The sequence below is a fragment of the Xiphophorus hellerii genome, chromosome 2, assembly GCF_003331165.1.
Source record: "Xiphophorus hellerii strain 12219 chromosome 2, Xiphophorus_hellerii-4.1, whole genome shotgun sequence".
NCBI classification, from domain to species: Eukaryota; Metazoa; Chordata; class Actinopteri; order Cyprinodontiformes; family Poeciliidae; genus Xiphophorus; species Xiphophorus hellerii.
Window position 1 is genome coordinate 11,632,211 of NC_045673.1, and position 10,489 is coordinate 11,642,699.

A 10,489-nucleotide genomic window follows, 5' to 3' on the forward strand; every position below is an offset into this window, starting at 1 on the left:
TGGTTGTAGAGACGTGAAACGCCACCCAACGGCGCATTAGTCGCTGTCGATCCAGGTCGACTGTCTGGAAAGTTCTCTGCTCCTCTAAACGCCTGTCAGCTGCCCAACGTGAACTGGAAGCCGTCTGTCTAATACCACAGATAACTGGGTTATTGGGTAATTAGTTTAAACCTATGATTGTGCATTTAATTTCCAACTGCAAAAAGGAAGCGAAGAACTAACAGCGGGGGAGCCAAACGAAGCCTTTGCTGCTACTTGTGTTGACGTTAGTTGTTGCTTGCTGCACTTGGCGTGGTTGGTAGCAAGTGTCAGTTCGTGCTGCGTTGTAGGGATAGGGGGGAATCTGACCCAAAAACGATGACTGCAGAGGAGCAGAACAGCGAGGGACAAAACACCATGCCCATGGAGGGAGAAGACATCACACCAAAGAAAGATGGAGGTGTTTTAAAGGTAAACGAACTGGTGCTTTTTACTCCTGCTAGAAATAGCTAGGCTAATGTTAGCTGCTTGTAGCCTGTGTGACGCACAGAATTTCAATGTAAATAGGACGTACAAGCTAGCTGCAGTAGTCGCAAGAAAACAGTATATTCTCGTCATTTTGCATTGCATTCGCTTTTTGTGTCATCTGATTCTTGGATGAAGGTGAAATTTTATACTTGCAGTGCAACAGCGTGCATTTCCAGAAGGATCTGTTCAGTCAGTCTGTCTGTGCTATTTACGCTCCATACAGGAGAACAATCCTGAATGGATTTCTGTTAAAAATAATCTTTTTTGATGTACAGAATCTTAACTGTACAGTGGCTATCCAGGACACAGACTAAAATTTGGCTTTGGATAACAGTTTTCCATAACTTCTGCAAATGTCTCTCCCTTACAGCTGGTGAAACGGGAAGGCACAGGCACAGACTTCCCTATGACTGGTGATAAAGTGTTTGTCCATTATGTGGGCACTCTCTTGGACGGGACACATTTTGACTCGAGCAGGGACAGAGGAGAGAAATTTTCCTTTGAGCTGGGCAAAGGTTGGTCTCCTATCTAAAAGACATCAATATTTCTCAGTCATAGTTGCACAACTATCAGGGTTATTTAAGTTCTCTCTCATTTTAGGTCAAGTAATTAAGGCATGGGATATTGGCGTGGCTACAATGAGAGTGGGAGAGCTGTGTCAGCTCATCTGCAAGCCAGAGTATGCTTATGGATCCGCAGGCAGCCCACCCAAAATACCTCCCAAAGCCACTCTTGTTTTTGAGGTACAGTTGGGTATTTAAGGAGTCTTTTTTTTAATCCAGATTAGGCTGGAATTGGTATTAGATTATCTTGGTATGGTCATTTTTTAGTAAAATTTAAAACAAAATTTAGACTGAAAATGTAAATCATGATTTTATTGCTTTATTTAAAGCTGAAAAGAAGTCTATATACATGACACTGCTGAATTAAGATGTTGATTATAAAGGTTATATTAATGTTGTCATAATATATATATATTATTGTTTTGTAAATGGTCTCAAGCAAAATTCTTAAATGAGCAGCAGCTAAAGGCTTTGGCTGTCTGTCATGCCGATATTGCATCTTTTGCTGTTCTGTTCTTTTAAAGCAACAAAGCTTTTAAAACCTCTGAGTTTAAATATAGATTTTTTTTTTTTTTTTTGCGTCCTGGCACATGTGAGCATTCCTGGTAGTGAGAACGCAGACAGCACTTCTAAGAGAGCTCTTAACGATCTCTCCAGTTCACGTAAAATCCCTACCAGATCTTAATGCTGTATTATCTTATATTAAAAAAGAATAACAATCAAATTGCTTGTGATTGACCCATTCTGATTTGTCTAACAGCCTTATAGTGAAATTAGTCTTGATATTGTTTCCAATAAGGTACCACCAAATAAAAATCTGTTTTGTTTTAATAAATCTCATTCAGATTTCTTGTACTCCTTTTTTAATGTAATGATTTAAATAAGTTATTTTGTTTTCTAAACCTTGTTACTGTACGCTTGTTACAGTATTACCTTAATAGGAATGATGGGAAGCCTTCTAGTTATTTCTCATCTAATAACTGTTCTTTTTTTTTTTTTACAAACTTTGGTGCCCCTTGAAACAGTAAACTCACCCGTGCCTGAAGAGGACTGCTTCCATGTGTTATTGCTTATTGTTGGCCTGAAAAGTCAAAATGTTAATTTCTTCATTTACATAAATGCAGGTGGAACTGTTTGAATTTCGTGGGGAAGACATAACTGAGGATGAAGATGGAGGAATCATTCGGCGTATCATCACTAAAGGAGAGGGTTATTCCAAGCCCAATGAAGGAGCTGTGGTGGAAGGTATCATTGGAATGGTTGATAGTTTTAATTACAAAGTTAATATAACAAGACATATCATTCAAAATCTCTAATATGTTGTTTTGTTTGAAATTTTATGTCTTAAGTTTATGCTAAATAGTTTTACCCTAACAGGGTCATTCTGCTTCATTCATTGTAAAGTATGTCACATGACAAATCGAGCAGTCTGATGGATTTGTTTTTTGAAAAAGAAAACTTTTAAGAGCTGATCAGATTTTTAGAAGCGGGATAATCATAGTTGTTTTGAATGTACGGAGCTAGATATCAAATTTATGAACTGTTGCAACACATGGCCTCATGCAGAAGTGAACAAGTGTGCATATTCACATTTTAAAGGTTAGCTAACAGTTGGCTCATTATCCACACTTGAATAGAAAAATGCTTAAAAGTAGGTTGTAAAACTGGTTTAGCTACTTTCAAGACCAGTGAGAACTGCTCTGGGTGCTACATATTTCAGTAACCACAATTTTCAACTGATTTCAGCCTTCTTCACCTAAAACAAAGATAGATGACTTAAAAGTAAATTCCATGTTGAAGTTGTAGATTAGCCACCAACAATGATTGCATTTCTTATTTAAAAAGCATAAATCTGAAAAATCTCGTCATTTGTCAAACGTCTGTGAGTGCAGATCACGTCATACTTGTGTCTATATACGTCTGTTCATCTTTACATGCGTAGTTTACTGTTACAAATCACAAACCAACCATAAGACAGTTTATCTAGAAATATAAATTATGAGCGGTCACATCTGGGCACCAGGCTGTTGATGCAGATAATTTATTTTTTTTTTTTAAATAATTTTCAGAAGAATAGTTTCACCAATAGAATTGTATTTTTGTTAGGAAAAATATACATACATGTTTTTTGTTTTAGTTTGACAATGATTTACAGGTTTCTTTTCTCTGAAATTAGACTTTGTGTGTTCCATGAAAACAGGTTTGAGATTTCAAGAAATGTTTTTGTTAAACTGGCAATATTTTTGTGTCTTTAAATATTTTTGTTTTGTTTTAGTAAAACCTAATTTGGCTCACAAGTACTTCCAGCTGGATGGCCGGCATGGCGAAGAGTGTAGACCCAACTGATTTAGACATTTGCCACATTGCCTCTTTTATGACTGAATGTATTTTTTTCTCTGTAGATAACTTACTTAAAGATTGTGATTTGTTGCCAACTTTTTGCCTGCATCTTCTTTGTGATTAGCCCACTTATTTCAATGCTCCACAAACGTGCATGTGTTCGGAGTCTGAAACTCTTTTGAGTTGATGACCAGCTGCACAGCATCACTTAAACACAGTTTTCATTGTTGACCCGTCAAAGAAAGCCCTGTTTTATAGTACACCCCCCCCCCCCCCAAGGTTTGTCACGAGTTAATCCCAGTGTTTCTGTTTCAGTCTTTGTTCAAGGTACCTGCGATGGACGCGTTTTTGATGAAAGGGAGCTGAAATTTGAGATTGGGGATGGAGAGAGTTTTAGCTTGCCCAGCGGTGTGGAGAAAGCCATCATGGCCATGGAGCAGGGAGAAGAGGCACTCTTCATTATGAAACCTAAGTATGATTATGTTTGTTAGTTTATCTTGTCTCTCGTGTAATATTGGTACTGTTTATTGCCTTGCTGCAAGAAGGTCTTAGGTTAAAATCCTGGCCTGGGATTTCTGAATGGAGTTTGCATGTTCAGTCTGTACATTAGTGGGCTGCCTCCCATAGTCCATAAACATGACCAGGGGTTTGTGGTATCTAAATTACCCCTAGGTATTAGTATTAGTGTGTGTGTACGGTTTAACATAATCAACAGTTAAATTGATTATGTTGCACAAAACCATTTTGCTACATCTGTGTTTGTTTTGTAGATACGGCTTTGGGGGTGATGGAAATGAAAAGTATTGTATTCCTGGTGGCGCAACGTTGCAGTACAAGATTAAGCTAACAGCCTTTGAAAAGGTAAGTATATCACAAAGATCTGTGACAGGGAGTTGTTGATCAAGTTTCCTCACATTTTACTTATTTTTATCTAACAGGCTAAGGAGTCATGGGAAATGAACACAATGGAAAAGCTGGAGCAAAGCAGTATTGTCAAGGAGAAAGGAACACAGTGTTTTAAGGTACATTATGTTTGTTAAAAAGCCAAAAGATTTTATTCTGGATTTAATTGCGCCATGTGTCCTTGTTATGTATTCTGACCTGGGGATTTTCTGTTACAGAATGGGAAATACAAACAGGCATCTGTGCAGTACAAAAAGATTGTTGCTTGGCTAGAGCATGAGTCTGGCTTGTCGGATGAGGATGAAAAGAAGGCAAAAACCCTGCGACTGGCTGCACATCTGAACTTGGCCATGTGCTTCCTTAAAATGCATGAGCCAAACAAAGCCTTTGAAAGTTGTGACAAGGTATTTGACTTTTCTAATTCCTGAAAGGGAAGACTGAACAGATGTCTTTCAGATGAGGTTTTTGCTCTTTACAGAAGGGAGTTACTTAAATCTCAAAAAGACCCCGTGATTTCCTGTTTCAGGCCCTGGAAATGGATTCTACAAACGAGAAGGCTTTGTTCCGACGGGGAGAGTCGCTGTTCAATATGAATGAATTTGAGAAGGCAAGAGATGATTTCCAGCGAGTCATTCAGCTCTATCCTTCCAACAAAGCCGCAAAAAGTCAGGTATAACACCAAGTACTAATTCCTTATAAAGTTTTGCCCATTTTTGCACTTTAAAACCACTTCGTTTGTAATACTTATTTCATTTTATTGGGATTTTGGACATAAAGTAGACTAGAAGCTGGTTTTCAACAAATAAAAATGTGAAAAGTTCGGCATGCTTTTCTTCTCAGCCACTGAGAATGAAGGCTTGGTAAAAGCATCTCATAGTGGATTTACAGCTTTAAGTCTTTTAAGGTGTATCTGTACTAACTTTGATCATTCAGATTAACATTTCTATTGATTATTTTCTAAATAGGTATACCCATGTTATATAGGTGGGAATGGGTCTGGCTTAAGTACTCCTAAGTTGGTGTTGTTTTTTCAGCAGTTAGCCTTTTTAGAGTCTGAATACTCCAGTTAATGATTAATTACTAAATTAATTGATTATTTCAGTAATCAGTTAATCACAATTAGTCCAATTAATTGTTTCAGTCCTACTACAAAGGGGACTTCTTTAATCTCCATCCATCCATCCATCCATTTTCTGTTCACCCTTTGTCCCTAATGGGGTCGGGAGGGTTGCTGGTGCCTATCTCCAGCTACGTTCCAGGCGAGAGGCGGGGTACACCCTGGACAGGTCGCCAGTCTGTCGCAGGGCAACACAGAGACATACAGGACAAACAACCATGCACACACACACTCACACCTAGGGAGAATTTAGAGAGACCAATTAACCTGACAGTTATGTTTTTGGACTGTGGGAGGAAGCCGGAGAACCCGGAGAGAACTCACGCATGCCCGGAGAACATGCAAACTCCATGCAGAAAGACCCCGGCCAGGAATCGACCCCAGGACCTTCTTGGTTGGTAGCACTGTTGGTGCAAGGCAACAGTGCTACCAACTGCGCCACTGTGCAGCCCACTTCTTTAATCTGCCTTTTAAAAAATTAGATGCAGTGTCATTGAGGAAGCTGTCAAAAAAATAAAATATTTGAGAATTATGAATTTCATATCAATGATGTTATGAAATTATCAGTACTTCAGAAAAATATCTTGCAATTTTAACTAGTTTCCTTTTTTGGTGCTTACCTTTAGTTTTGTTAAACAGTTGGTTATCTCCTTGTCAAATTAGGTGGTCCTGTGTCAGAAACGCATTAAGGAGCAGCACGAAAAGGACAAACGCATCTATGCTAACATGTTCCAGAAATTTGCAGAAAGGGATTCAAAGGTGAAGACATTCTTCTTTGTATACAACTGCCAAGTTGCCACTAGAGGGCGGCATAAATCACCAAAAAGTGACTTGGAGATGTGCTAATATAGATATTATTTTCCTTTTTGAGCAGAAAGAAGCAGATATGGTGAAACCTGAGAGCAAGGAGAACGGCGAAGAGGAAATGGAGGTTGAAAATGGGGAAAAGGAAACTCAGTGAAGTGAAAGCATAGATGAAGATGCAACTGTTATTATGGTTCAAAAGTACTTAGACTTTTGTAACCAGCCATTTGTGTTTAAGGTATGATTGTGTATATATGTATATGCGAGAATGAGTGTCACTGAGAGCACTGACCTCGGGCGGGTCTTTGGCATGTCGCTGTGTCCAGGCTCTTTGGTGTGGCAGCTAGCTGAGTGAGTGGGGCTTCTTTGGCTGACAGCACTCTGGGAAATGGATTTAATAAGTCGATTATGTGCCATGACCCTTGGCTCTGAACACTTTCAGCCCACAGGTCTGAACTGTGCATGTGTTTTTGTTTTTTGTTTTTTGTTTTTTTTTAAGAAATGTGGGTAGGAAAAAAAAAAAAGGCATCCCAGGTGTTGGTGCAGAGTTTTACAACCCGTCAAGGGCTCCGCCATTTACCCCACAACATTTTCTGTCCCGTATTCCTTATTGTTGCTGTCCATCCGAGCCTCCTCATGGGCCTACTGATCAATTGTTGGAGCATGGATGATTGTGTTCACAGAACTGGTTTGGTTTGAATGTAGATGTCGTTAAGTGTGTATGTAGCAGCACTGTGGATTGGAAATGTGATAAAACGTCAGTCTGGGCTAGTTTACAGACTTCGATTTCTCAGCAAAATTGTGGGGTTCCCTTAAAGCCCTTGGGTACAGGACTGTTCACTTTTTCTTCGAAAATATTGACTTTGTACCTTTTTTTTTCTAGTGTTGTGCTTGTGATTACTGTACTGTTCTCAACAAAGATTTATAAAGTAGAATTGATAAAGCAACTGGAATCTGTGCATAAACCCTTTGCATTTTAGTCAGCAGTGCCTACATGGACAAAAGCTAAAGTAGAAGCCGAATGTAAGATGAGCTTCTTTTTTTGAGTTTATCTTTGTTGGGAAGTCACTGCGTGTCCTGACAGACTTATAATAAACTGTTCACTACAAACTCTGTGTATGTGCTTTTTTTATATCTTTATGTTTCAGTTTTGAGGTTTCCTATAGTACTTTCCTTTCCCTTCTTTGCTTGATTGATATCTCCTTACTCTAAGAACTGTGAGAAACTGTTAAATCAGCAACACCAGGAGTAGCTTTTTTTATGCCTCCCACAGGGGCTTTTGCTCAAAGCTTAAAATAAGATAAATATGTAGCTAAAACAGTCTCAATATTCACGAATGCACAGAACAATTTACCATTGCATAGAACAAGATTTACAAAATGCACAGAACGAGATTCACAGGATGAGTAATGTGCACAAAGCAATATTTACAAATGAACAGAACAAGACTCGCTCTTGTATTTTTTGTGCAAAATACAAATGTATTTTGATTTACAATCTGCCTCTGGTCTGTGGACTTCACTGCATTTTTGTGTGAATTGCGACACTCCAGTGACATGGCTCCACCCACAAATGTGTTTTTTTTCCCAACAGAATGATCAGCAACCAAGCATATCTTTGTTTCAGCCACATGGGAGTATAATTTATGTAAAATCAGTTATTGAAGAAGAAAGCACACCAAAATTTAAAAAATAACATGCTGCAGCCATGTCAAAGTACAGTCCTCAACATGGCTTCTGGCAGCGACAGTGGTAAGTGAAATATCTATTTTAACATAACTTGTCCCCTTGTTATGAGAAGTTTTTTATTATTAATGTTAATAGGTTTAATTGTGCAACTATCAAGACAAGCTAGAGAGCTAAGCGAGTGAGCCATGTTTTGTGCTTCTGCATGCTGATGGTGTCAGGGTAATGTCCTTCCATATAGTTGTATTTCTTCTGATTAAATTAATTATTTGACAGGATCTGTCACCCCGAGCAGAGGTAACAGCTCAGGCTTTTGGGCAATTATTGACCCTAGAGCTGTCCGCGGTCCCAAGACAATAATAGCCTTTGTATATTATGGAGAGTTCCAAAGAGCTGGTCCTTGAAAAAATTATTATACCAATGTAATATTAATATTCATTTAATTTAAATTAAATTTCTTAATCTGGGACCTAAGTCCAAATTTCATACCACAAACAAACAAACTGGTATGACAACTAAAAACTCCTTGAATCAAAAAATTTTAAAGAAAATTCTTGGTCATTTTTTTATTGTCATCTTAAACCGAGAGAGAATACAACAGTCAGAGCCGAGAGCAGATGCGTTGTAGTCAGTGAAATCAGCCTAAACAAAGCTGAAGTTGGTCTCCAATTTGCAGCTTCTGATTCTGCATTTAATGGGAAATCTAATAAAAACTCAACTGACAGCAAGTGAAGAAAAGGAAATATTAATTTCTTTGGAATCACTGAGGCATGAAATCCTTCTGATTGCCAGACAGACTCCTACATCCTGTGAAAGAAAGTGGTCCACAAAGACTTTGTCCCCCAAAGGACAAAGTGAATTATGTGTATTTGTAAATATTGCTTTGTGCACTTGTGTATCATCCTGTGCATTTGTGAATACTGACACTGTTTTAGCTCCATACTTATGTTTCAGCCCCTTAAACAGTGCTGCCATGGGGTGTTAGCCATATTGCCCGTATTAAAGAAAATACCACTATCTACTTGCGCTGTACATGTTTAAATGCTGTTACTTTCACTCTGTCTCATACTAAAATTTTGTGGGGTTAGATTTGAAACATTTTGGTGGTCTGTGAATACAACCATTTGAGAATTTGTTGTTACTATATTTTTTTCTCAGTAGTTAATCTTAACCAGTATCTTCACAGGTATTGAAATCTGTGGTTCTCTGCTCTTAATTTATTAGGTAGTATTGGCTTAAACGTTCAGTATTTTGTATAAACATCCTTGCGCTCTGTTCAGTGAAAACAATAACTTACTGGCAGCATGCTGCCAAACAAATCACTCCGGTATTGGTTTTACTAGCACAAGGCTTTAACTTGCTTGCCTTTGTTAAATCCAGAGGCTGTATAATGAGCCTTTCCAAGGTTGCACCTGCTTTAGTTGGCAGGTCAGAATCTTTTTTTCCATGGATGAACTGGAGCTCATGTGATCCCCCAGCTTTCTCTCAGGGACGCTGGCATCATCTTACGAAAGTGTTTTTTTTTTTTTTATCTTTCCCTGCCTGTTGATGATAAATAAGATAGATTTGTTTTGCTCACTAGGTAATGAAGGTATATCAATACTGGCCCAGAAGGGAGAGTCTGATTTCTCTCTTCTCTCTTGTTTAGTTGCTGTAGTGTTAAGGAAGCCCGGGTTGCTTTAACCCTTCAGGTGGTCTGCTTTGTTGGCTTTGTTATCTCATTTGTTGGTCAATCAATCACAGTGATGCCATGGTCATTAAAACATGTATTTGTTCCTTTGTAGGCAGGTGCCAAGTCATCCATGTAACTTGTAAGCAGTGGGAAGTATGAAGTTCCATAACATTTCCTGGTAAATAGGTGCTCTGGAACACATCAGACCAACACCAGGAGATGACATGGCTCCTCAAATCATCCCTGATTGTGGAAGCTTCACACTGCACCTCAACCAAATTAGGATCTGTGCCTCCTATCTCTTTCTCCAGACTGTGGTACCTTAATTTCTAAACAGAATAGAAAATTGACTTTTATGTGAGACAAGGACTTTGAAAAACTGTCTAGTCCTTTTTCTCCTTAGCCATGTAAAATGCCTCTGCTGTCTCTGCTCAGGAGTGGCTTAACACAAGGAACAGTGAGAGTCTTCTAGTTGTAGACCATATGGGTTACGACTAGCAGATTTTTTCCCCTTTCCACTTATCTTTCCTTTAATTTGACTGAATGCAGGCCCTCTGTTAACAGTCTGATGTCACAGCAATTACCTTCTGTGACTTATCCTCTGTAAGGGTGGTGTTGGTGACAAGAGTCAATAGTCCACAGCATGTGTATTCGATTTTCATTAATTTTAACATTAATAAAAACTTGAAATATAAGTCTGTCAGTGTATTTATCAAATATAATAAAGTCTAGTTTTTTAAATTTAATTACTAAAATGAACCACTTTCAAGTATATTGTTATCAATACAGTATCAGGAAGACAATAATAGTCCCTAGAAGAAAAATTACTTTGCCCAAAGTGTTTTACATTAAAGTTGTTTTTTTAATGTTTGAAGAAATTGTTATCCATCCATTTTTC

General features: G+C 38.3%; 1 protein-coding gene and 1 long non-coding RNA gene across 2 annotated transcripts; both read left to right on the forward strand.

Annotated features, from left to right (window-relative positions):
* The first annotated feature begins 87 nt into the window (after positions 1–87).
* fkbp4 (FKBP prolyl isomerase 4) lies at positions 88–7,341 on the forward strand. Its single transcript, XM_032583603.1, has 11 exons — positions 88–450; positions 878–1,022; positions 1,108–1,250; positions 2,195–2,315; positions 3,726–3,882; positions 4,181–4,271; positions 4,349–4,432; positions 4,532–4,717; positions 4,840–4,983; positions 6,094–6,189; positions 6,305–7,341. The coding sequence occupies exons 1-11, from the start codon at positions 358–360 to the stop codon at positions 6,389–6,391; spliced, it is 1,347 nt and encodes a 448-aa protein (XP_032439494.1). The 5' UTR covers positions 88–357; the 3' UTR covers positions 6,392–7,341.
* A 1,087-nt stretch (positions 7,342–8,428) lies between these two features.
* Positions 8,429–10,286, forward strand: LOC116732989 (uncharacterized). Its single transcript, XR_004341925.1, has 2 exons — positions 8,429–9,610; positions 9,704–10,286. It is a non-coding gene; the product is annotated as an uncharacterized LOC116732989 (long non-coding RNA).
* Positions 10,287–10,489: the final 203 nt, after the last annotated feature.

Excerpts from the sequence above, each read along its gene's own strand:
- fkbp4 (XM_032583603.1), top strand. The coding sequence starts at position 358 with ATGACTGCAGAGGAGCAGAACAGCGAGGGACAAAACACCATGCCCATG. Across the intron at positions 3,883-4,180 it reads CTCTTCATTATGAAACCTAA|ATACGGCTTTGGGGGTGATG; the intron begins GTATGATTATGT and ends TTTGTTTTGTAG. Across the intron at positions 4,984-6,093 it reads ACAAAGCCGCAAAAAGTCAG|GTGGTCCTGTGTCAGAAACG; the intron begins GTATAACACCAA and ends TTGTCAAATTAG.